This window comes from Panthera pardus, unplaced genomic scaffold (genome assembly GCF_024362965.1).
Source record: "Panthera pardus isolate Hobbes unplaced genomic scaffold, ASM2436296v1 HiC_scaffold_3, whole genome shotgun sequence".
In the NCBI taxonomy this organism is placed as follows: Eukaryota; Metazoa; Chordata; class Mammalia; order Carnivora; family Felidae; genus Panthera; species Panthera pardus.
Genome location: NW_026526876.1, coordinates 14,364,455 through 14,389,773, shown reverse-complemented (window position 1 = coordinate 14,389,773; position 25,319 = coordinate 14,364,455). Strand labels below are relative to the sequence as shown.

The window sequence follows — 25,319 nt, the reverse complement described above, 5'->3', positions numbered from 1 at the left end:
GAAGGAAGGTGGAGGTGGCCTTCATCAGGCAAGAGAAGGGGCAGCGACCCTGGTTCCGTCCTCGAGTCTGTGGACTCACTCCAGGGACTTGAGTTTTGGCCACGCCGGCATCGTACAGAAGGGACGTGGGCTGAGCCGCGTTCTGGGCCCCGGGGCGGCCCTCCCGCACCTGCCCCTCTCAGCACCCACCTGGCTGTCCCGGCCTGGACCCTCCTCCCCAGCCCCGCCCAGGCCGCCAGGCCGCTGACACAGCGGCCACCAGCAGAGCCAGGACCCTGTCCAACCTTCAGGGGTCTGAAGCTTCCAGGCCGTTCCTCACCCAGGCGGGCGCCATCTTCAAAAGCACCACCCACCAATGGCCCCTCTGAGCCATCCACGCTGAGCCCCACTTGCCCACGGGCTTGGCGTGAGGGGACATCCCTGGGGGCCTGAGACACAGGCAGTACTCGGGCGCCATGCTGAAGGAGCGAGGGCGGGGCCCGTCAACCCTCCAACCTCGACGCCACGTGCCTCGGTTTCCCCAGTCTCCTCTGGAGAGGCCACCCCCTGCTGTCCACCTGGCATCTGCTCTGAAGGGTAAGTGAGCAGTCTGACCACTAAGATGCCATGATTTTTGTTTAATTTTTGTTTATTTTATTCTGAGGGGGAGAGAGAGAGAGAGAGAGAGAGAGAGAGAGAGAGAGAGAGAACTCGTGGGGGAGGGGCAGAGCAAGGGGGACAGGGCAGAGCCCGACATGGATCTCGAACTCTCAACCCATGAGATCGTGACGTGAGCCAGGGGCAGATGCTCAGCCAGCTGAGCCCCCCAGGCGCCCGATGCCATGATTTTTTAACGGGAAGTAAGTGTCGTGAGGCCCCACAGGTGTGGAGTCTCCAGAGCAGCAGAAAACAGGGGGTGTTTGCCAGGGGCCGCGCGACGGGGAGTGGCTGCCGGTGGCTCGTTGTGTCGTTACGGGGTGAGGAGAATGTTCTGGAACCAGAGGGGTGGGTGCACGACACTGGGCACTAAATACCCTGCATGGCTCACTTCCAGACGGTCCCCTTTATGTTACGAGAGCTTCAGCTCGATTTCAAAGTGTCCAGAGAGCACTCAGACGCCCGTGGAGGCCAGGTCAAGGGTCACGTCCACAACAGAGAGTACTGTCCATCGAGGCCTGATGCCCTCTGCTGCTCGCACCACGGAGAGCTCACTCCCCAGCAGGAGCAGCCGAGGGGTCCCCAGCCCAGCCCAGTGCGCCCCGGGCTCCTCACGTGGCGTGCCCAGGCTGCCCAGCCCACGGGGACTCCAGCGCGGGGATCAGCCGCAGGCCCCGGGCGGGGCCTCGGCCGGGCGTCTGAGGACATCCTGGCACCAGTCCCCCTGCCCCCATGCCCGGTGACGCAAACGGGGTCCTGCACAGGAAGGAACCACAGCCAGGAGGGCGTTCTGCTGAGTTAACAGGATGAGGCAAGTGAACAGTGTTAAGGGTGGCAGTTTGCGTGCCCAGGGTGTCAGGGGCCAACGTCCCAGGGAGGCCCCACTGACCCCATCGTCTGCCCCTGACACCCCCATCTCCCAGCCCCCTGCCGAAGCAGGCGGGAGTCAGCAGGATTCTGGGGTTCCAGGGGCGGGGGGGTGGCCGGCAGGAGAGGTCCCCACCCCCACCAGCCGTCCTGGGAGCAGAGCCAGTGCTGGGGGTGGAGGGGGCAGAGGTTCTCCACGAAGGTTGGTCTGTGGGCCCAGACGTGGAAGTTTTCCCTAGAGGAACGGAATTCTGGAGCGGGGACACGGGCGCCCTCCACCAGGTCTGGGCCCTCATGTGGCCGGGCGCCTCCCAGGGGGACCCAGGCTCGTGTGTTTCCTCCCTTCTTCCCCCAGATTTCAGAGATCAGCGGGAAAGATGACAGAACGGACCGGGGATTGAAACCAGAGCTCCCACTTATCTGTAAGGGGGGCTGCGGGCTGCCGGGGTGGGAGTGGCAGCCAGAGACACACGTGGGCCCCCCCGGGACAAAAGCCACACCTGCAGGAGACACCCCACAAGAGCCGGGACTGCATCCAGAACCGTCACGCACGGCCCCGAGGGGCCTAAGAGAGCCTAAGGGGGGAAGGACCTGACCACGTCCTCCCCACCTCAGAACCCGACTCTGGGCAGGGTCGCAGCTGCCCAGCCTCCGCCCCCCGCAGGTGCGTCTGGGTGGGGAGGCTGTGGCCCACTGCTCCCACCCCAGAACCTTCCAAACCTCTCACCCCCGAGTCCCGGTCTCCTGCTCTGTGCAGGACAGGGGGCGGGGGATGTGCACACAGGGCTGGACGGTGAGCAGGTGATCTGAACAGTCGTGCACCCCAAAGACAGAGGTGGGGCCGTGAGGGGAAGGGACGCCCCCTCCAAGAGAGAGAAGCGCGAGTGTCCACCTAGAGCGACAGGCCTGGAGCCGGCGGTCACGGCTCAAAGCCCTGCGGGTGCAGACGGCCTGCCCGGGCGGCCGTGGCCAGGGGCCAAGTGGGGTCACGGCAGCCGCTCACCCGAGAGGGCTCTTTCCGGAGCCCCCGACCACAGATCCACGGAGGGCGGCCCGGCAGCTGGCGTGGCCAGTATCAGCCCCCTTCCTGCTGTCGCTGTGGGTCGGGACCTAGAACCTCACCCAGAGCCTAAGAGGGGGAAGCCTGGGTTCCAGCTCCCCGGGGGCAGGATACCTCCACGGGGGCCCTGGGGACTTCTTTCCGGAGAAGGGGAGAGGGACAGCACACAGGTCCCCACGTCCTCACACACGGGCACTCACACGCACGTGTGCACACACACACACATACACACACTCAAGTACGTACACATTTGCTCCCACGCTCACATGCTTTCATGTGTTCAGTCTCCCACCCACGCACACCCACGCACACCTCTAGGCCCTCACATGCACGCGCACGTGCCTGTTCCCTGATATGTGCACACACACTCGCACGCTCACACCTGCACACACACGCACTCCCCGCCATTACGCGCGTGCTCTGGAGCGCACACGGGCGGTTTGGGGGGGGGGCACACCCCTGGGGGCTCCCTCCAGGTTCTGCCCCAGGACCGAACCCCGGGGCCAGATGAGCAGCCGGCCAGCTCCGCCCCACATCAGGCCAGCTTGTCACAAACACAGGGACGGAAGGAAGTTCTGCAATCTGCACACTGTCCAGTGACACATGAGAAAGCCCAGGCCTGGCCACCACCCACATCAGAGCCCCCTCCTGCACCACGGGTGCACTCTCACAGCTGGTCCTGAGGAGGGGGCCTGGGGGTCTGGGTGAGGACCGCTAACACGGGTGCCGCGGCCTGCCTCTATGCTCCCCTCTGGCTGACACACGGTCCCCTCTGCACAAATGCTCCTCCCACTTGGTCCCCGGCCTCGTCCTCCTGTCCTCCTGAGACATGCAGCACGTCCAAGGCCCGCACTCCCCCTGGGGGCCTGTGGGTGACACCCCGGGAAAGCAGGCCCGACTGTTCTGTTCACCTGGGGACCCCGTTCTGACACACGCCCGGCACGAGGCCGCCCCGAGGGGCCGGAGCTGGATAGATGAGTGCTTTCTCTTGAGCCCGGCGGGGTGGGGGCTGCTGGGGGACAGCAGCTTGGTAGAGGCCAAGGGCCCACCAGGCTCAGGCTCGCCCCAGCCCCAGATCTCCTGCCATCCTTGCCTCCAAGTTTCTGCCTGGACCCCATGCAGGGCAGAGTTGGGGTGAGGCCGGCTAGGGAAGGAGGAAGGCAGGGACGTCGCCCAGGCCAGGGGCAGCCTCGGCCACGAGCAGGAATGCGCCCATGGGCCTAGCAGAAGGAGCCCAGGCCCCACCGAGGACCAGGACAGCCTCTTCCAAGGCTACGCGGCTTTGATCTGAGCAAGATCGTTCCTTTGGGTGGATCATCCGCGGGCGCTAGAAGCTGCCTCTTGGGGGGGTGCACAGCCCGTTCAGAAGCGCGAGCGCCACGACACCTGTGTCTGGCCAGGAGCTTGGCCCAGGACGCGTCCACACCACGCCCGACCGATGAGGGAAAGGCTGTAACGGGCGTTCACAGAAGAGACGTGCAAACGGGCAACAAGGCCCCGGAAAGGCCTCGAAGGCACCAAGTGGCGGGAAAAGGCAAGTAAGGCTGCCGCGGGGCGCCCCGGGTTGGCGGCCACCACGCGCTGGGCGGCCCGCAACGTCCACTGCGGCTGCCCCCACCCCGAGCGGCTCCAGCCGCTCTCCCAGCAGGGCCCTGACGAGTGTATCGGGGGGGACAAGGGAGACCCCGCGCTGCGCGACTTGTGGACGCGAAATGTGCACGTGAGGCCAGCCCCTGGAGGCACACGCGGTGCCGGTGGGGGGCAGGGAGTGGGGAGGGCCTGGCGGTCAGCATGGGGACACCAGCGTTCCTAACCCCGCCGCTCAGATGGTTGCACGACTCCATGAGTGCAGTAAACACCACCGGAGTACGCGCTTCACGGAGGTGAGTCCGGGGCGCCTGGGCGGCTCAGTCGGTTGAGCATGTGACCAGCTCAGGTCATGATGGCGCGGTTCCTGAGTTCGAGCCCCGCGTCCATCGGGTTCGCTGCTGTCCGCGTGGAGCCTGCTTAGAGCCTCTGTACCCCCTCTCCCCTCCCCCTCTCAGAAATTAAAGAAAAAGCCAGGGGCGGGGTGAGTCCCTTGGAATGTGAATTCTATCTCAACAAAGCTGTCATAGGGAAGTCGGGGACAGAAGGCAATGGCCGTCCACACCAGGTCACCGGCGGAACAGTGCCATCGGCGTGAGTGGGACGGACACCCGACAAGCAACCCACCCGCCCGGCCTGAGGCCAAGCAAGAGCCACTGAAGGCCCTGGGTCCTCCTACTCGGGGGGTCTGAGCCCCCGCACCTGCTGGGGACCACAGGCAGCCCCGCAGCCCCTTGCTCAAAATCATTAAGAATTTTAACATGGCACAGCATGAAGCCTGTGGGACCCTCCCCGGAGCCAGACCCCGACGAGGACTCCCCAAGTCCCCAAGACGGTGTCCCCAGAACCATCCTGCTGCCGGGCTCCCACACCGGCCTCAGCACAGGGGAGGCCTCGGCAGAGTCCAGAGGTGGGACCCAGGCTCCCCTGCTCCCGGCCCGGCTCCCACGGACGGACAGCTTGTCCCCCCGGCCAGCCCAAGGCCAGCGGCCAGGGCACCTTGACCAGCAGGTGGGCACACCCTTCATGGCGAGGGGCACCACCGCACCCTCGCCGGGGCTGAGCAAGGCCAGGTCCGGCCACACCCCACCGTGGGAGGTGACCTCCCGTCGCCAGGACCCCACTGCCTCACGCACACGCGACGACCCCTAGGCCGCCCAGCCACTGCACTGGCCCTGCCCACTCCTGTCCTGCCACTTCCTCCTCCCCAGAGCAGGGGCTGGGGCCTCGCGACCACAAGCCCCCGTCCCCCAGGGCCCGACGGTGGAGAGCGGCCCCTGTCCTCCCAGAAACCCCCACTTACCCCGCTCTGGGCGGCTGCTCCCACGTGGCTCCGACCGCTGGTCTAACCCCAGAGTGACTCTTCGGAGACCCCTGACCCTACTCGGGGCCCCCAGGCGCCCCGCCTCGGCCCTGCCACTGCCCGAGGAAGCCGGGCGGGGGGGGGCTTGGCATGGACACGGCCCAGACAGGCCGCCTGGGAACTGGCCTCCGGCCCTGCGTCCCCTGCCCTCGCTTCCTCTGCTGCTTCCTCTGCGGGGGGCGGGGAGGCCTCGGGCCGCCGTCCCGCTGGCGCCCCTTCCCGTGCGACAGGCAGGTCCTGAGGATGCCTGCGCGTGGTCGCCTCACTTTCTTCTCAAGGCTCCACCAGGTGGGGACGGCCGCCCCGTCTGCACAGGTGGCGGAGGCAGGCGGAGGGCGGGAGGCAGGCTCAGAGCCACCAGGGGCTGCCGGACGGCACATCACCAGCGGGGACGGGGCACAACAGCGCTGGGAGCCAGAAGTCCTCGGTCAGGGCCACGCTCCCTCGGGGTCCTGCCGGCCTTTCCCAGCTTCTGGGGGTGCCAGGCGGCCTCCCGCATTCCCGCAAGGACCTCAGCCACGGGACTTAGGCCCACCCTGAACACTTACGAAGACTCCCATCCTGAGGCTCCAGATGGACAGGAACTTTGGTGGGGGACACTATTCCCCCCAGGAGCCCACTGTGGCAGGGAAGATGGGGTACGCGGGGGAGTTTCCCAGATAAAGGACAGGCACGCGCCCCCAGGAAAGACTGTGGGTCGAGGGGCCCACCCTTGGGAAAGGCTCCGTGGCCGGGGGACAGCAGAGGCAGCCTTTGAGGGCCAGCCACTGGGACAGAGAGCTCTGGACCCCGGAGCCCCAGGCCACCTGCTTCGGGCACAGACATCCCTGCCCCCATGACTGCAAAGAGAGCAGTGATGGAGCTGGGGTCCAAGGGGGAGGCGGGATCTGGTTCTCCCCTCAGCCATGACCCCACCCAGGATGCCCTAGTACCCACCCAGGCCAGTGGAAATCAACAGCAGAACGGGGCAGTCGGTGCGACAACCAGGAGGTCACGGCCCTGGCGGGGGCCTCATGGGCCGGGACCCCCAAGGACAAGGTGGTGGCAAAGTCCATGCACAGAAGCCAGAGGCAGTAATATGCCCGGCCCAAGGTCACCCAAGGCCGGGGAGATGGTCTGGCCTCGGAGGGATCAGGTCCAGGCCAGCCCCAAGTTCAGGTCAGGGGCAGGCCGGAGCAGCACGGACGGGCAGCCAGCGGGTCAGGAGGCCACACTCAGGGCTAACTGCGCCCAAGGGACACTCTCCAGCCCCAGCAGGTGACCACACATGTTATTAACGGGCAGGCTCTGCCCCGGCATGTCCGCACGAGGTGCACGTGTGTGTTCATTGGTGTGAAGGGGCACGTGTGCAGGCGTGCACCTGTACGTGCGTGTGCACATGAAGAGTGTAGGCGTGTGCGACGGCTTATATGTGTGCACAGTGTGTGACCACGTGCGTGTGAGCACATGTGTGTGTGTGTGCACAGGAATGCGGGTGTGTGCACAGGTGGGTGAGAATGCACGTGCGTGTGTGTGCACATGACTGCAGGTGTGTGCGAGGTTTATATGTGTGCACACAGGTGTGTATGAGCACGTATGTGTGCGAGTGCACATGAGGAGTGGGGGGTGTGTGTGTGTGAAGTTTATATGTGTGCGCACAGGAGTCTGCGTGAGCACGTGCGTGGGTGTATCACTTTCACTCATGGGAGGGCATGTGTGCATCCGTGAGTGTTCACGCGTGTACGAGTGTGTGTGAGCCTCTTGCGTGGGTGCAGGGCCCTGTTGGGGAGAAACAGCCCAACTGAGGGAAGGGCAGAGCCTGGCTTCCCGGAGAACATGCGGGAAGCAAAGAAACCGGCTCCCCTCCCCCTGTGCCCGGAGGGACATGGCTCCCCCTGCTGGCCCACACCCCGCGGACCCACCCCGGAGGGCACAAGAAGGCCTGGTGCCTGTGTGGTCCCGGAGGGGCCTGGGAGCGCCTGCCTCCGGCTCCGGCCAGGCCTCAGGGCAGCCGGGCTTGCAAACTGCTGCCAGTTCCCCGGGCGCCCCCGGGGTCCTCAGCTCCCCTAGGTACACCCCTCCTTTCGTCCCCTCAGAACCCCCCCCACCAAGGCGTCACCCTAAGGCCCTGGCTGTGCCCAGCCCTGTGCTGGGAGTGAGCTCCCCGTGGGCCAGGCTTGGGGTGAGGATCCACCAGGGGCACGACATGAGCTGAGAGGCGGGGGGAACCGGCCGGGGCTGCCTTGTCTTCCAGGAACTTTCCCACACCCCCAGTCCCACCAGCCAGTGCACAGGACCCCTGCCCTGGGTCAGCCTCGACCGGCGTGGCCAACACCTGCTTTCACGCCACCGACCCCGTGAACCCTCACGTGACCCCCAGAGGTGGGCACCTTACAGCTTAGGAAACTGAGGTGGCACAGAGAGGGCCACGTGGTCAGGGAGGGGAGCTCTCGGGGAGAAGCCAGAACCTGGAGGCGGCCCCTCAGACAGCCCCAGGCCCCCCGGGATCAGGGACTCATAGCCCTGCCCAGAAACGCAGCACGGTGACCAAGGCCGGCACCTGCCAGACACCTACTGAGGTCCCTCAGGCCTCATCCGGCCGGGTCCCCCCTCGGGACACTCCTACAGGAGAGGGGACCCTCACTCTCTCATGGCCACACCATCCTGTCCCTCCCGGCCCCGCCCAACTGCTCCTGACCCTCCCTGTGACACACCCATCATCCCTCGGTTCGCGCCTCCCACCTGGTCTCTCCAGGGTGAGGTTTCACGTATTTGGGACTGAACCTCAAGAGAGGTCGAGTGTTCGTTCGGCCCAAGGCCACACGGCACTGAAGTCACACGGCTACGTCTACCAAGAAATCCCGCACCCTCACCCGTATCCTGGGAAAGAGGACCCCAGAAGTGGCAGCCTGCACAGGCCCAAGGTGCCCCAAGACCACACATGCACGCCTGCCCCCCCCCCCATGGCACCTGGCCCTGCCCATACCTGAGAGCTGGTGGTGGCCCAGGCAGGCACTGGTTTAGGCGGGGTCCCCAGGTCACACTTGAGCAGATACAGCCTCAGCCTCAAACTCAGTCCCCTCTTCTTTGTTTTTTTCTTTTTTTGGTTAGTATTTTTTTTTTAATTTTATTTTTTTAAATTTACATCCAAATTAGTTAGCATGTAGTGCAACAACGATTTCAGGAGCAGATTCCTTAATGCCCCAGTCCCCTTTTCAATATAACTGCCACCGTCACTGCCTCCCGCCCATAGGGACCACCACGGAATCCCAAGAAAGCCACATGGCCTGGCCTGGCGACTTTATGAGGGACTCCCTGCACGGGCCTGGCCTCTCTGTCCACCCCTGACTGCTGGGCAACCACAGACACAAACTTCAAGACGGCCAAGAACTCGGGTCTTCCCTGCCCTCCGGACCATGCCCCCAGCATGGTCCCCCGCACCCCCCAACACGTGCAGCCCTCAAAAAGAGGCACCTCTCTCCACTCTTGGGTGGCGCCATGGAACCACCTCTAAAATAGCATCTCTGTTCACTAAGCCCCAAGTTTTTTCCCCAGGCACTTAACCTCCACGAGGGCCTGGGGGTAAGCACTGTTATCCCATTTTACAGATGAGAAACCAGCCCCAGAGAGGCGGGTTTGGGCAGAGAGACCCCAACGGGTGAGAACTGGGCTCTGAACGCTGGGCGCTTAGCGGGAGGCCAGGGGACCCCACCTTTCCTCCTCCCCAACGCTCCCGTGGGGCCAACACCCTGCACCCCTGCCCGTTTACCCACCGCCGCCGTTCAGGGCAGCCCCTCTACGCGAGGACACAGCTCTGCCCTTCACTGACCTTGCAGAGGAGACCTCCCCTCAGCCTCCCCACAACTTTTTTCCCTGGAAGTCATTAAACTGACACATTGTAATTACACTGATCACAGCTGTTTGCACTGTTGTTTCTCTAAAGTGGGGGAAGGGTCTGTGCCCAGGACACACCCGAGTGTAGGGAGGGGGTAAGTGAACCCCACACAGGGCAAGTCTGGGCTCCACAAATTGTGCAAGAGGGCGGGTGGGGGCAGGGCTTCCATCCCGGGGTCAGTCCTGGCGTGCACACACACACACAAGCACAAACGACCCTGCTACCAGTTCCAAGGCCGGCACTTCCTGAAGCTGGACCCCCGCCTCCCAGAGGGCACGCTGCCTGGAGCGCTGGCCTGGAGGGGCCTGGATGCCTGTCCCTAAAGGCTGCCCGGGCACAGGGCTGCTGCTGTCCGCCCTCCGGGCCAGCTGCTGATGACAGCGCCTTCTCCAAGCCCTGGGAGTTGGTTGCCTGGGAAGTCTTTTCTGAGGGACTGACACCCACACCCTAAACCCAACAGACAGACTTCACGTCAGCTCCCTCCTCCCAGGAGCAAAATGCCTTCAGATGGGGCCGTGCCCAGGGGACCCCGCGCGTGGCTGCACACACCGGGCCCTGCTCCAGGGAGGGAGACCCAGGAGAGCCTGTCACATGTGCTCCCGGCTTTGTTTTGGCTGGATTAGCCTGTGCCAAAGCTCCAGTGACATGTGGGTGGGACTCGGGCCCCTGGGCCATGGCTCCAGGGCAGGGATTTATCTCTCAGGCTGGTGGAGGAGGCCCGGAGCTGGGAGGGACGGAGGGAAGAAAGCCTACCACCTCCTGGTGACGGATGCGGGCCTCCAGCTGCCCCCGGCCGCTGGGCCCACTGAACCTGCCCACCGCCGCCAGGAGGCCAGGCAGCCACGGGTAAATGTGGTGCCACCAGGCTGGCAGAAGAAGAGGCTGGGTCCCAGGGCCCCTGCAGCCAGCTAGATGGTGCTGCCTTGGCTTCCCCCACACTGTCCAGGGGGCCCGGACACCCACCGAAGCCCATCTCTCCCGAGCCTCTGCCCAGTGGGCCGTCCTGTGGGTGGCCGCTGCTCCCAACTCCCTATGCAGGCTACTGGTCAGCCAGGCAGGGCTCCCTAGAACCTGCCCCCAGCACCGACAGGGGCCTCCCACACCAAGACCATGGGCGGGCAAGGGGCCATGGGGGCCTGGGACCCAAAGCAACACTCCCACACCTCCCCGGGGGGCCCTGGTCCTGGCCACTTCCTCCCCTGGACACCTGGGGCCAATGCAGGCCTCCTGCCCCAGTTACCTGAGCCTCCGCGGCCCACCCCCCTGCCAGAGGCTTCAGCTGTGCCAGTGCCGGCACCACGGCCTGCCCACCTCCACCATCAGGCCCCTAGGGGGTCCTTCCCAGAGCAGTTCCTCCCGCGGGCTCTACTCAGGGTGGGGAAAGGGTTAATTTCCATGCAAAAGAGGAAACCGCGGCTCAGGAAGCATCATGTCCGCAGTGGGGGGGGGGGGGGGGACTGGACTGGAGGTGGGGGTGGGGGGTTTGGCGGGCTGGACCGGCAGGTTGGGGGCAGCCGCAGCGGGCAGAGGGCTGGCCCAGGGGCGCGGCCAGCGGACTCACCGGGGTCGAAGTGCGAGCTGAAGGCGAAGCTGGGGTTGAAGAAGGACGACGACATGGCCAGGGCTAGCAGCGCGGCGGGCATCCCCGGGCTGACGCTGCGCTCAGGACGCCCGGGGCCCCGGGCCGCGCCGCGCCATCGCCCGAGCGGCCGCCGCAGGTGCGGAGCGCGCCCTGCCCGCCGGCCCGCCGAGCGCCCACCGCCGCAGCCGCGGGGCCGGGGCGGGTGCGGTGCGGGCGCGGGGCGGCGGCGGCAGACGAGGAGCCTCCGCCCGGCCGGCCGCGGCGCCGCGGGGCTCCGGGGCTGGTGCAGTCCGAAAACACTGGCGGGCGCGCGCGCGGGAGCGGGGGGGGGGCTCCCTCCCCGGCGGGGCGGGGGGGGGCACGGAGCCGCGCGGAGGGGGGACCGGGAGGCTGGGGGGGGCGCCGGGACGGGGCGTGGGGAGGAGGCGCGGGCAGAGGGGACGGAGAGACGCAGGGTGGGAGACCCGGAGACGCGGGGGAGGCACGGAGGCAGGAGGGGGCACGGAGACGCGGGAGAGGGCACGGCGGCACACGCGGGGGTGGGCACCGTGGCGCGCAGGAGGAACACGAAAGCGCGCGCAGGGGGGCCCGGAGGCGCGCGGGGGGCCACGCGCGCGGGGCTCGGGGCCTGGCACGCGGCCCGCACACGCAGGTTTCGGAGGCGGCTCGGGTCCGGCCCCGCGCCCTTGGGGCGGCGCCCGCGCTGGCGGGGGGTTATTTTTGCACTGGCCACCCTCGCCTGTGCCTCGCCGCGACGACCGTGGAGGAGGAGGCGGCCGCCCCCACCCGGGAGTGCACAGCGCCCGGCGTTTGGGGCGGGCGCGGCGGCGGCGCCGGGCACCGAGGGACGGTCCCCTCCACCCCCACCCCCCACGCCGCGCCATCTTGCACCGCTGCGGCGCCCGCTGCAGGGGGCCCGTGGGGCGCGGGCGGCCGGGGTTGGGGGGGCGGGGGGGGGTGCTGAGATCAACGCCCCTCCCCCTGTGGGAGCCGGGAGAGTTACAGTGTAGTCGGGTTCTGGGTTTTATGTAACCTGGGTCACGCTGGTTCATCCATCCATTCATTCCCCGGCCGATGAGCAAAACCCCTTGGCAGGGCCCCGCTGGAGGGCAGGGGTGTTGTGGGAGGCAGGAGGGGGCACCTACTGCCCTCAGGGCCTGCGAAGGCTTTGGGGAGAGCAAGGACGCGGGCTCCCGCTGAGAAGTCAGCCCCTTAGGGAGAGGGTGCCGGAAGGTGGCCTTCTTCTTCTAAGGGGTCCCCTTGTGTAGAAAGTGCCCCACCAAGGGGTGAAGGAATGGGTGAAGGAATGGTCCCCTCCTTTCCCTTCAGACCTTAAGGGTCCCCTGCTATGAACAGTCCCGACCCACCACGGGCCTGTGGGAGCGAACAGGGTATCCAGAACCTTCTGACCGACCCTGATTGTGTGGAGGCTGCTGCTCTAAGTAGCTTTGACCCCACAGGCCGCTGTTGAGGATAAAGGAGCCACAGGTGGAACAGCCAGTAAGGGGCCCGGTGGGGACAGGTGCTCAGATCCCGGGGGCGAGCAGGGTCAGAGGCCACCAGTGGTGAAGGTGACTGAGGGCTGTGATCTCGGAGTGTACCCAGGAAAAGGGGCTGGGTCCACAGTCCGCGACCTCCCCTCCCCACCCAGGAGGTCGGCCCAGCACTGCCCGGCCCCCATAGGGAGGGTCCTGCCTCTGCCCACCCAGGAAGGTGCCCCGGATACCTGGACTCCGGGGAGGCTCCTTGAGGGACAGGCAGGGGAGATGACGGGTGGCCATCTCTGTCCAGACCCTCTGCACCACTGTGGCTGGCCTCAGTGACCAGGGTCAGAAGACAGTTCCCTGTGGCACGGTTTGCCTGTGAACACACATGTGGGCACACACTCAAACGCAGGGGTCACCCGTAGCGGAAGCCTCATGCAGAGGGTGGGTAGATCTTGGAGCTTTGGGGTTACGGCCCTTCCTCTGGGGTCCAGGCAGGGCAGCGAAAGCCCCAGGGCTCCAGCTGCAACACTCCCCCCGCACTTGACCACAGTGACGCCCCTCCCCCCCCCCCCCATCCCAGGCAGCAGGGTCTTCCCAGGTTTTCCTGGAGCCCTGCTGTGTCCCAGGCATGGTAACCATCGAACTTGAGGCATTCCAGATCCCCCCCCCCCAGGGTTCTTCTGTCCCTTGGGCTGGTACTTCCCACGTGGGGCCAGCCGGCAAGCATCACCGTCACCACGGTGTGGGGCAGGAAGCCTGGCACTGGAATTTAGGGGAGGGTCTGTCTGGATGCTCCCTGGAGTCAGAGCCAGGAACCGCTGTCCTGCCGGGGTCTCCTGAGCCCAAGGGCCCCCGGTCGGCACGAGCCTGACCCTCTGCCGGCATGAGGCCCACTGGGCACAGGCGCCGCAGCCCTGTGGAGGGCAGAGCTGAGCTGCTCGGGGCTGGCCAGGCTGCCTGGGACTCTTTCCCTGGCCTCTGGGCTGAGGTCCAGCCCCCTGACCTCTGAGAAAATACAGGGAAGACAAAGGATCTGAGCACCAGCAGCAAATACAACACCTTGTGCCCTGGGGCACTTGCTTGCCCAGTGTCAGGGGTGGGGGCAGCAAGACAGACAGACAGGTCCCAGTGTAGAGGGCAGGCAGGGATGGCCCAGGGCTCCCGCAGTTCTGGCTTATACCAATCCCAGGGTGGGGGGAGGTCCCTGAAGACATGCCTCCACTTCCCCTGACCTGGGGGGAGGCCGGAGCCCCAGAGCCCTCCACAGCCAGAGCTGGGCCTAATAAAGGTGGGGGTCAGGGTGCCACACACCTGGGCGACCGCTGCCCAAGGGGCTGGCTTGTCACCCGTAAAGGCCAGGCTGGCAGGTGCTGTTTCCCTGGCTTCACCACAGGACCCACAGGAAGTCCTAGGCCACGGGGATCAAGGTCACGGCCAGGAGCCTCTGGGCCTACAGCACGGGGTCACAGAGGCATCTCGGGCAGATGGTGTGAAACACTGTTCCTGCCTCCCCGGTGCTTGGGGTGGAGAGGGGAGGGCACCTGTCCCCGGAAAGATCCAAGGGGGCCGGGCCTCGCCGGGAATGGTGTCTACAGAGGGAGTTTGGGCCTAGAGGAGACGCGGGAAAGCCCGAGGCTTCGGCAGCATGTGCAGGAGCAGTGTGGGGCCGGGCGGGGGGACGGAGTGAGGCCGCTCTGTCCCTCAGCAGGTGAGCGGGTCCACGTCCCGTGCAGGAAAGGGATGAAGCGTCACACCTGCGGGGACACAGGCCGGCCCCGGAGGCGTGCTCGGCGAGGGAAGCCCCAATGCACCAGGACAGAGGCTGTGGGCGCCCCCCACCCCCCGTGTGAGGGGCCCACGCTGCTCCCAGCCACAGAGATAGGACGCAGCCGGTGGGCCAAGTGCCCAGTGAAGTGACCGCTGAAGGGGTGCGTGGCCTCTTTTGGGGTGACTAAAGTGTCCTGTGATGCTCATACACCTGCAAAACCCAGAATTGTGCGTTCTAAAACAATGACCTCTGTGCTGTGTGAATTATTTCTCAGTAAAGCTGTCGCACTTAGGAATCGGGTAACTGATATTTTGAAATTTTTTTTACACTTACTTATTTTTTTGAGAGACAGAGCACGAGTGGCGGGAGGGGCAGAGAGAGAGAAGGAGGCACAGAATCGGAAGCAGGCTCCAGGCTCTGAGCCGTCAGCACAGGGCCCGACGCGGGGCTTGAACTCACAAGCCGTGAGATCATGACCCGAGCTAAAGTTGGACGCTCAACCGACTGAGCCACCCGGGGGCCCCGTGGGTAACTGATATTTTAATGCAATACCTTAAAGGGTCAAAATCAATGAGGAAATCCGCAATGAGCAACATACCACGATCTTGATTCACAGGAGCAGGAACAGAGCCGTCGGGGGCCTGAGACAAAGGGATGTCTGCCCGTCAGCCTGGCACCCCTTCAGTCCACACCCCAGACGAGCCCCTGGTCTGGCCAGCCTGGGGGGTAGCAGCCTCCTTTGTGCCCCTTGGGAACACGCAGGCCCCCTTTTAGGCCCCTAATAAAGGGAGGGGGCCTGCTCTCCATTCTAGCTGGGTCCGCACCTGAGGCTTGGGGAGAGTGTCACAGTGGGGGACAGGCCTGGGGTGGGAGAGAGAGCAGGAGGGGGAGAGCATGAGAGGGTCAAGGGGAGGGGGCTTGTTAAGTGTCCTGGGGCTGCCCTGACAAATGACCACGAGCCGGGGGGCTCAAAACAGCAGAAGTGTGCTCTCGTACAACTCCGGGGCGAGGAGGGAAACTGACGGTTGGAAGGCACATCCCCTGAAGGTCTAGGGGAAGCGTCTCTGTCCTCTTCCAGCTCCTGGTGGCCCCAGGGGTCCCTCGACCCGTGGCCATGTCACTCCAATCTCTGCCTCCATCATCCTGTGGCCTTCTCCCCTCCTCTGGGTGTCTCTTGTTCTCATAAGGAACCCGTCAGTGGCTTTAGGGCCCATCCCAATCTACAATGATGCCATCGTAACTGGGCACACTGGCTAAGACTCTGTTTCCAAACAAGATCCCATTGACGGGTACCAGGATTCGGGTGTGGGCACACCTCTTGGGAGGCCCCCTCATCCCGCTACAGAGGTGGAGACGGGGCAGGGCCAAGGGCACAGGGACAGCATCTGTAGAGTCTCTCCTGTAATAATGAGACACATTGGCATTTCTGCACAAGGTTGCCCGTGTGGGGACGGGCACCACCGTGGGCATTGCAGGGCCCCAGGGACACCCTGCCTGCAGGGGTTTCACCCCCAGGAGACTCACGGCACCCACAGCCCCAGACCCGCTCCCCTGGCCCACCCCTTCCTGCTGCACCAGGAATGTGGCCACAGCCTGGGGGTGGGAGGAGGGGGACAGGTGCCTGTCCCTGCCTGTGTGTGTGGTGGGCAGGGGCAGCTGCAAAGGGAAAGGCCTGTCTCCCTCCCCCTGAACTTGCCCCAGACCCAGAAGAACTCTCCTACAGGAGCCTGCCTCCCACTGTTGTTCTTGGCAGGGGGATGACAGAAGGGGTTCTGGCATTTGCCAAAGAGGCAGGACGCAGTCACCGAGAGTGCCAGAGTTCCAAGCCAGCCTGGCCCCCACAGCACCTCCAGGGGGACAGGCCCTGACCTGGGAGGAGTCTGAGGCTTGCACCAGCCTTGTCCTTATGTAAAAACGGCTTCCTGTGAAAGAAGGGCTGATTCCCCTCATATTTGCGGGCCTTGGGGCAGGGCTGGGCTGCTGAGGGCTCTGCAGGGGGCAGGAGAGGGGGTGCGGAGACCAGGCCCGCCCCTCTCCCCCAGCAGTGGTTCCAGGCAGGAGAGGGCAGTGCCTGGTGTGCCCGTGCATGGGGACAACACTGTGCCCAGAGCTGTGAGGTGGCCCCCATGACCCATCCAGGCCAACTCAGCCCAGAGAGCGGGCCCAGGGCCGCAGGTGAGGGGGTGCGGCCTGACTCTGGACAGAAATGAAAGCAGAGGGGCCTTCCAGAAGCCAGCTATCTGTCCGCTCAGGGCAGGTGCTGGTTCCAAGGGCCCGTCCGTCCGCTCTCCATCCCGGGAACTCACCCCAGGCTTCCCACCCCTTACCTGCAACCTAGGCAGAAATGGACACAGACCCGGCCTTCTGGAATATGCAGGGGCAGACGGAGCGGGGCTCAGCACTGGGCCAGTCACACTGCGAGACCCTTCACTGGTGCTTACTTTTTAGGTTTTCTCTCTGATTTATGCTTCATTAAAAGCATTGTTTTGGGGCGCCTGGGTGGCTCAGTCGGTTAAGCATCCGACTCTTGATTTCGGCTTAGCTTGTGATCTCACGGTCTCACTCCCTTAAAATAAATCAATCAATCTTTCTGTAAAAAAGCATTGTTTCCCATTCTACATTAAAAAAAATTTTTGTTATGTGTATTTTTCACAGAGACAAAGAGACAGAGCGTGAGCGGGGGAGGGGCAGAGAGAGAGGGAGACACAGAATCCCAAGCAGGCTCCAGGCCCCGAGCTGTCAGCACAGAGCCCGACATGGGTCTCAAATTCACAAACCGCAAGATCATGACCTGAGCCGAAGTCGGACACTTATCCAACTGAGCCACCCCAGGCGCCCCCAAATATTTCCTTTTTCTTATCGAGGTAAAATTTGTGTAACATAAAACAAACCATTTTAACATGAACGATTCAGTGGCATCTAGCCCATTCATAATGTTGTGCAACCAGTTCTAGAACGTTCTCCCCCACTCCAAAATAAAAGCCTGTTCTATTTTAATTCCTCACTTCCCCCCCCTCCATCCCTCAGCAACCCCCAGCCTGCTGTCTGTCTCTACGGATTTGCCAATTCTGGATATTCTAGACAAATGGAATCACACGCTCCGTGGTCCTCTGTGACTGGCTCCTGTCCCTCACGAGTGTGAGGGTTCGTCCAGCGTTTCATTCCTTGTGTGCCGAACAGTGTACATTGAGGGAATGTCAGCACTGCCTGCTGGGGACGAGACATCGGGGTCCGCGTGCACGTGCAGGCGTGCATTCCACACGGGCACGGAGCAGACCGGGCGTGCCGGGAATGTTTAGGGCAAGAACGTGGAACCGTCCACAGTTTGTCCCAATCATCCTGCTCTTGTGACCGTAGCCAAGGAGGAGACACTCCCCTGGACAGAGACACGCGTTGAAATAGCATTCTCTATGACAAAAATGCTGGGATCTGTCCAGGGTCCAGCAGCAGTGGCCAGGGAGAGAAGTTTCTGGAACATCCCTTAGCTTGCAGGCCTCACATGAAGTTGTTACACAAAGTAACATGTGTGAGCGACTCACACAGAGACGGCAGATCTCAGAGCTGTGTCCGCGCTGTGCACAATCACCAGGGAAACCCACGCAGAGGAAAGCTGGATTTGGGGCTGGGAAGGGGCTGTTCCGCATGGCGTTATTGGGGCCCAGCTCTGTTGGTGAAGCACACGGGCCCAGAAGGCCAACGGACATAAGGGTCTCCAGGCAGACCACAGCCAGGAAGGGTCACCGGGGTGCAGCTGTCTCTGGTCTCCCTGCTCTCAACCTGGTGACGTCCTGCGAGGAGGGCCCTACCCAGAGAGAGAGGCCAGCCCTGCCTAGGGTCCCACAGCCCTGGTGGGAGGCCACGTGGCCTGACAGAGACTTCCCTGACCCCGCCTCACCTTTATGGCCAGCCCTGACATGGCTCCCTGGCCCCCTACAGTGACCCATGCACACAGGCCAGCCGCCCGGCCTGGATGCTCACCGGAGGAGGTCCCATCATTGTCCAGTGGCTTCCGGTGGCTTCTCGGACATGCTGGCCAGCCTGCACGCCCTGGGTGACCCTGGCAGGCCCAACCAGCCATCTCCTGGACCCCTCCACTCCCCTCAGCCCTATGAGGCCAGCAGGCAGGGTGGGACCTAATACAACAGACATTTGCTGTCCACTCTCCCCGCCCCCACCCCGGCTTGGGGAGACCAGGCGCTGCCGACGGTCAGTCTGCCCAGCCCAGTATGGATGTGCCAGGTGCCAGCGAGCCCCTGGGGGAGGCCAGCGCCAGGCTGGAGTGCCCGGGAGGGGCAGGGAGGGGGGACAGGTGCAACCCAAGCCGTAAACAGGCCCAGGGGTTGCAGGTATAAAAGCAGACTCTTAGCACCCCCAGCCTGACCTGCCACCCAGAACCCTCAAAGGAAGCCAGGCGGAGGTGAGCCCTGCCCGGGGAGGGGGGCATGGGCTCTGGCCCCAGCCAGAGCGTCTGGCAGAAGCTGGGGGCCTCATCTTCATCCATAGGACAGGGGGAGGCCCAGGGGGCTGAGGAGACTGCAGGGAGGTCCGGGGGGAGGGAGGAAAAGGAGGAGGAAGGGGAGGGGCAGCCCCAAGGGAGCCCCAGTCTAAAGGCAGCTGCGTGTGCCTGGGTGGGCACGTGTGCACACTCACGCTGGTGTGGCCTCCAAGAAAGTGTTATTATTGGGGAGCAGTGTGGGGAGGCTGAGACCCACTCACTCACCTCAGGGCCCCAGGTGCTGAGTGGGGGGTCAGGGAGCCTGGGGGTGGGGAGGGTCCAAGGCCAACAGACCCGCTGACTCTGGCAGGCACGCTAAACCAGCTCTGGATCCCCTGGGACCCAGTCCCCATCCAGTGGGGCCCCTACTTCCATCACCCCCACCCCCAGCCCTCCCTGGGACCCAGTCCCCGTCTGAGGCGACCCCCTGCCTCAATTACCCTCCCCCTCCCCCCAGCCCATGCAGCATTTTTTCTCATGTCAGCATCTGAACTTGGTGACTCACTGGCAAGTGCCAGAGGCAGAACAGCCCCCAGGGGGGCTCCGCGGGTGGTCCACAGGGGTCTGGGGTGGGGGGGGAGGTCCCTGCCAGCCTTGACCCCTGCCAGCCTTGAGAGGATGTTCAGGACATAGCAATGCTGGGGACATGCGGGGGTCTTAGCCAGGCTTTAAAGCTCCAATCCTGCTTTGGCGGGGGAAGTCAGTGAGGTGGGAGGGAGGGAGGGTCCTGTTGGAGGACAAGGACGAAGCGGGTGCCTTTCCAGGCACTGGGATCAGCCCCGGAGGCTGGGCAGGGGGCCCACGGCACCAAAGGGCTGGCTCTGTGTGGTGCCCCACAGCTCCCACCCCCCAGCTCTAGCAGGACATAGCCTCCTTCCGGGGGTGAGTGAGACTCCATCCCAGGCCTTGGGTCAGGGCTATAAATACACCACCAGCAGCCTGAGGCCCCAGGTCCTGTCCCCCCTCTGGCTCTGATCTCAGGCTCCCCTGCCTTCCTGTGGGGGGTACCCTCAGAGCAGTGGGGTGGAGCGGGTGAACGGACACAGCCCAGGGCGCCCACCAGGCTCCGGAGATGGGACGCCACCCCTGGCTCAGCCAGACCTGGCCTGGAATTTGGCCGAGGCCGTCCTCTGTAAAGCGGGTGACCTTGGCTCTGGCGGGGCCCCAAGTGGCAGGCAGGGCATCCCCTCCCTCCAGAATGGAGTTCTGAGACTCCAGGGTGGCAGAGGGGGAATCGGAGTCTCAGCCCAGGATGTGGGGTGGTGGGGCCTGTCTTGTGCGACTCTGTGGCCCAGGCCTGCCCCTGACCGCAGCTGACCACCGCCCCCCCCACCCCCGGGCCAGCCGCAGAAGTTGGCTGTTAGGGTTGACGCTTGGGGGCTCAGCTCCAGGCCCGCTCCAGGGCCCAAAGCCCTTTCCCCGATGTCTCCCTTCCCTCCTGGTTCCTCACACGACTGTGAGAAGGGGCAGGGCGGGCAGGGGTCGCCCCGTTTCACAGATGAGGAGCTCGAGGCCCGGATCAGCTGTGAGGCATGCCCAGGATCAGGAAGGAGGATGTGGCTAGGGGGCTGTGTCCAGCACTCCCTGCCCCCCGGGGCTGCCAGGGTCGAGGTGCAACCTTTGACCTGTGGCTTCTTTATTGGGGAAGAAGGTAGAGACTCCTCCAGTCACTGCCCAGCCCCACTCAGGACACACGGGCCACTGGCTGCCCTTCCTGGCCATGGGAGTGTGTTCCAGAAAGTTCTGTCACCCCATGAACTTTCAAGAGGGCCAAGGAGCCTCTGAAATAGCTGTTTTGCCACAAGCTCCAGAACCCAACCCCCCCCCAGGGACGGCAACCCGAGAGCCCGGCGGGTCACAAGGCACCGCCCTGACCGCAGGACAGCCTGGTCCCCACCTGCTGGCCCCTCGGCCTGTGACCAGACCCCCACCCGCCTGACTGGAGTCCTGGCCTGCCTCGGTGGCTCCTGCTTGACACGGGCTCTCCGCGAACGGAGGACAGTGACATGCGTTCCGCCACGGGCCGTGGTCCTCCCTGCTCAGGACACCTAGGCTCAATCCACAGCCGGCCTGAGACCGGCCTGCGCTCAGCACACCTCACTGTGGGTGGTCAGGTGCCGGCCAGAAAGACCAATACCTGCCCGTCTGGGGTCTGGGGAGCGAGGCCGGGGCTGGGGGCCCCGAGTCCTGAGTCCTGATGGAAAGAGGTGGGGCTTTAGGTAACCACGAAGGCTTCCTAGAGGAGGCGGCTTTGAGATGGGCCCGGAAGGAGCGAGGGAAGCGGAGTGAAGGACCTTGTGATCGTTACTTACCGGACGCAGGCCTCAGCCTCTTCTGTGAAATGGGTGCGGTACCTCAAGGGGGCCGGCTGGCATGAGGCAGGTCTCAGGCACACCTTCCCCGAGGGCCCTGGACCCGGGAGTCTCTGTAAGGCCAGGGGCGCCAAGGGCCTCTGTGGTCAAGGGCAGCCGGGGGCCTGGTCCAGGCCCCTGGGGACCCTGCTGGGAAGGCAGGAGCTGGCACCAGGCAGGGGAGGTGTCTGCTCTGGTCTGAGCAGAGCGCCCCCCACCCAACCCGTGTGCACCCACCGAGCCGGCTCCCTGTCCGCCGCAGGGCCAGGATGGACGAGGACTTCTCCTCCCAGATGAAGAAGATGGCCTTGGCCATGGGCACGTCCCTGTCAGACAAGGACTTAGAGTTGCTGCCCACGGACATGAGGCATCACGGTATAGCACACCCCTCGTCCCCAGCACCGTGTCCCGACCCCGGGCCTGGCCCAGCCACGGCCAAGGAAGCAGCGGACACAGGAGCCCGTCTGTGAGCTCCCCCTTCCCCGGGCTGGGCAGCCTCGCACACACAGGGGTGGAGGGAGGGGAAGTGCAGGACACGGCAGTCCCCACCCCCAGGGCAGAAGCCTCCCTCTGGGCTCCCCGCGACCTGCGCCTGGCTGTCCCAGGTTCCTTCAACTACCTCAAGTTCTTGGAGTACATGCAGAAGTTCCAGGCCTCGGGGCAGCTGGACAGCGCCATCCGCCAGGCCTTCCAGACTCTGGACAAGGACAAGAGTGGCTTCATCGAGTGGAATGAGATCAAGTAATGGCCAGTGGCTGGGGAGAGGGGTACTGAGCCTCGGGCCCCGTGCCCAGTCCACGGCCACCGCATCCATCCCGGCCCAAGACCTGGCACCCCCCGTTGGGCCCCAGCTGGCCTCGTGGGAGGTGGGGCGGCCGGAAACAGCCCAGGTCCACAGCACTGGGGCCAGGCCCAGAGACGACTCTCCAGCCGGGCCTCAGTTTCCCCACCTGTAAAGTGGGGAGTGAGCACCTTGCAGACCATCGGGCACCGGCCAGACACCCCCTTGGCTCTGACCCGAGCCCCCCCCCGGCTCCAGGTACATCCTGTCCATCGCCCCCAGCAGCACGCCCACCGCCCCGCTGACGGACGAGGAGGCAGAGGCCGTGATCCAGGTGGCAGACACGGACGGGGACGGCAGGATCGACTTCGAAGGTGGGTCAGCACAGACAAAGGGGGCAGAGGTGTCTAGGGACCTTCCTGGCCGGCCGCTCCCAGACCCCACGTCGCGAGGCACCCAGCTCGGGGCAACGCTGAGTAGGGCTGCCCACCCCCAGGCACCAAGCGAACAGCCTCCTTCTTAGGGGGGCACCGTCACCCACCACAGATGGGAAGCTGAGCGTCAGGGAGGCTGAGCGGGTGGGGTGCTCACTGGACGGAGGGGAGCCGGTGGGGGAGAGGTGGGCTGAGGCGGCCGTGGGCAAGGTCAGCCAGGGCGCAGCAGCGGTCCGTGGTGCAGGGGACGGAGCGCGGTGGTCTGAGATGGGCAGGGAGGTTTGAAGAGCGGGACCGGGGCCTCGGGCTCTCCATGGCTACCCTGGGGTCCGGGCATCTTGCAGCCCCGCCCACCCCCCCACCCCCAAGTTGCTGGCCCCGGGGCCGAGGGCAGAGGGCAGCAAGGTCACCCTGAGAAGAGTCGAGCAAGGCTCAGAGCCTCAGACAGACGGACCTCCAGACCCCACTGCCAGCTGTGAGCCCGTCCTCACCTCTCTGGGCCTGCAAACCCTGACTTACGGGGTAGCCCCTAGAATTAACAGAGGGGCAGCCTGGCCAAAGGGTTCGCTTCGGACTCAGTGCCCCAGCCTCTCTGCCGGAGAAAGGCAGGATGATCTCAGGAACTCTAAGGGGAATTCCTGAGGGTCTCCACAAAGGGGACCGAGGGTCCCAGTCCATCCTAAACCCCCAAAGGGGGCTGGCTCACCTCCACCAAGCAGGCCCTGGGTGGGGACACAAGGCACACAGCAACTGTGGGGGTCAATCCTGCTCCCCAGGGCTCAGGAGGGCTGGATGCAGGGTCCCCTCCCTTGTGAGACCCCCCCCCCAAAGGGGGCGTGTGTTCCCGTTGGGTCTGCAGGACTTGAGGGGCACAAGGCAAGGGATTGTTTACGAGAAATCTGTCTCCTATTCTAGAATTTTCTGACTTGATCAAAAAGGAGAAAGTTCCAAAGAAGTAGTGCCACACCCAGCCCTGGGCCAGAGGAAGCTACCCCACGGGGCATCGCGGGGTGTTTGTGTGCCCGATCAAGGAGGCCGTGGGGGTGGACACGGCATGTGCCAGGGAAATGGAAGAAAAATGTCATTAAATGAACAATGCGGCCCGAGTGTTTCTTGGGGGGCAGTGAGTGAGCTGGGAGAGGATCATGGGTCTAGGGGAGAGCTGGGGGGGGGGGCGGGACAGGCGTATGGGGTGTAGGGGGGAAGACGGGAGGCTGGGCTGGTGGGTGCATCCAGCCCCTGCCCCTTCTGCCTCCTCCTTGTCCCCACAACCCTGGGGACACCTGCAGAGGGGTTCCACGGCCAGCTTTTGCTGGGCCCAGACCCCTGTAGGACCCCCTTCCCCAGCCCCAGCTGCACTCTGCTAGGCTGCCCTGGGTTCACGCAGCAGCCACGTGAACACAGAGCGGGGACACCTGAGACCCCAGGGTCCCAAGGGGGCCCTGGCCTGTGTCCTGCGTTGTCTCCTGGCTCTCTCCTTCCTCTTCTTGATGACCCTTCTCCCCAGCCTCTTCCTGCAGAAGAGAAGCCCCTCCCCCTTGGGGCCTTGCCACCCCGCCCCCCCCCCCCCCATGCTTGTCCTCTGGGAAGGGCGGGTGCTCCTGTCCTGCGGTTTAAGTACCACCTGGTGGCCAGGGCTCCCATATCCCACCTCTTCCCGTGCCCTGACTCCTGTGTCCATTTTGGCTTCCCGACGCCCCGTTTCATGGGAAAAGGGCATCTCAAGCTTAGAGCCCGGGGCTGAGCTCCGATTCGCCTTTCCCAAAGACTCGCCACCTGCACCTTCCTGTTTGTGCTGCCTCATTCCCGGGGCTGCTCAGTCCAGGAGCTTTGAGATGTGCACGCAGAGGGTAACGGCTGCCCTCCCCCTCCATCCTGGGGCTGGTCCCGGGGAGAGCACTGGGCCCCCTTCCCAGCCTCCCCTGGCCACGTGTGGAGGGTGAACACAGGGGCATGTGTGGCTTATGGTGAGGTTTACGGGAGGTGGATTCTCTCTTCCAGTCTCCATGGGACTCCCCACCCTCCAGGAAGGAGGGGCCAAAGGTGGCTGGGCCACCCTGGAAGTGAAGGCGCCCCTCCGGAGCACCCTCACTGGGCTGTGGCAGGAGCAAGGGCCTAACTCACATCTCATCTTGCACTCCTCCCCTTACCCACCCTTGTGGGGGTCCCACTGGCTCTGCCCTCAGAAAGCCCAGACGACTACCACAGCCCCCCAATAAGATTCCCACCTGCCACCTGACAATCGGTTCTCAGCACAGCAGTGGGGAGAGCCTTTAAAAATACAAGTCAGGGGCGCCTGGATGGCTCAGTCGGTTAATCGGCCGGCTTCGGCTCAGGTCACGATCTCGCGGTCCGTGAGTTCGAGCCCCGCGTCGGGCTCTGTGCTGACAGCTCAGAGCCTGGAGCCTGTTTCGGATTCTGTGTCTCCCTCTCTCTGACCCTCCCCCGTTCATGCTCTGTCTCTCTCTGTCTCAAAAATAAATAAACGTTAAAAAAAAATTTTTTTTTAATAAAAAAAAATACAAGTCAGATCTGGGGCTCCCAGCTGGCTCAGTCGATAGAGCAGGAGACTCTTGATCTCGGGGTTGTGAGTTCAAGCCCTGCATTGGGCATAGAGCTTACTTAAAAAAAAAAAAAAAAAAAAAGGAAGTCAGATCCATTGCCCCACTCAGAACCCTCTAGAAGCTCCCCTGTCAAGCCAAGTCCTTGGAATGCCCACGTGTCTGGCTCCCCATGCTCTCTCTGACTTCAGACCTCAGCCCCCACTTCAGCCACACTGGCCTCCTCACTGCTCCCCCTGCACAGCCGCTCTTGGGCCTGGCATGCTCTTCCCTAGAATTAGATCCATGTGACTAACTCTGCTGCCTCCTTCAGTGTTTCCTCAAATGTCACATCCCAAAGAAGCCAATCCTTACCCCCCTGTTGTACATCACACATGCCCTCCCCATGCCTTCGTCGTCTCCTTGCTCTGTTATCGTTCCCCGTAGCACTCACCAGCCCCTAATACACTACAACATTCACTTACTATGTTCAT

General features: G+C 64.2%; 2 protein-coding genes across 4 annotated transcripts in view; one reads left to right on the top strand and one right to left on the bottom strand.

The window, feature by feature from the left end:
• Positions 1 to 11,275, bottom strand: part of AATK (apoptosis associated tyrosine kinase) — a 32,698-nt gene extending 21,423 nt beyond the window's left edge. The window contains exon 1 of one of the 3 annotated variants that reach the window (XM_053892273.1): positions 10,949 to 11,275. In XM_053892273.1, the coding sequence (XP_053748248.1) occupies positions 10,949 to 11,030 (82 nt within the window). In that variant the 5' untranslated portion in view covers positions 11,031 to 11,275. The remainder of the gene's footprint in view (positions 1 to 10,948) is intronic. The other 2 variants (XM_053892274.1, XM_053892276.1) reach the window with 2 other exon arrangements.
• Positions 11,276 to 21,339: 10,064 nt separating this feature from the next.
• PVALEF (parvalbumin like EF-hand containing) lies at positions 21,340 to 23,384 on the top strand. Its single transcript, XM_019466684.2, has 4 exons — positions 21,340 to 21,445; positions 21,676 to 21,811; positions 22,110 to 22,225; positions 23,201 to 23,384. The coding sequence occupies exons 1-4, from the start codon at positions 21,340 to 21,342 to the stop codon at positions 23,242 to 23,244; spliced, it is 402 nt and encodes a 133-aa protein (XP_019322229.1). The 3' UTR covers positions 23,245 to 23,384.
• The last annotated feature ends 1,935 nt before the right edge of the window (positions 23,385 to 25,319 follow it).

What these genes read in the sequence shown, in the direction of transcription:
- PVALEF (XM_019466684.2), top strand. Translation starts at nt 21,340, where the DNA reads ATGGACGAGGACTTCTCCTCCCAGATGAAGAAGATGGCCTTGGCCATG. An exon ending in CACGGACATGAGGCATCACG is followed by an intron (nt 21,446 to 21,675) that starts GTATAGCACACC and finishes TGGCTGTCCCAG; the next exon opens with GTTCCTTCAACTACCTCAAG. An exon ending in ATCGAGTGGAATGAGATCAA is followed by an intron (nt 21,812 to 22,109) that starts GTAATGGCCAGT and finishes CCCCGGCTCCAG; the next exon opens with GTACATCCTGTCCATCGCCC.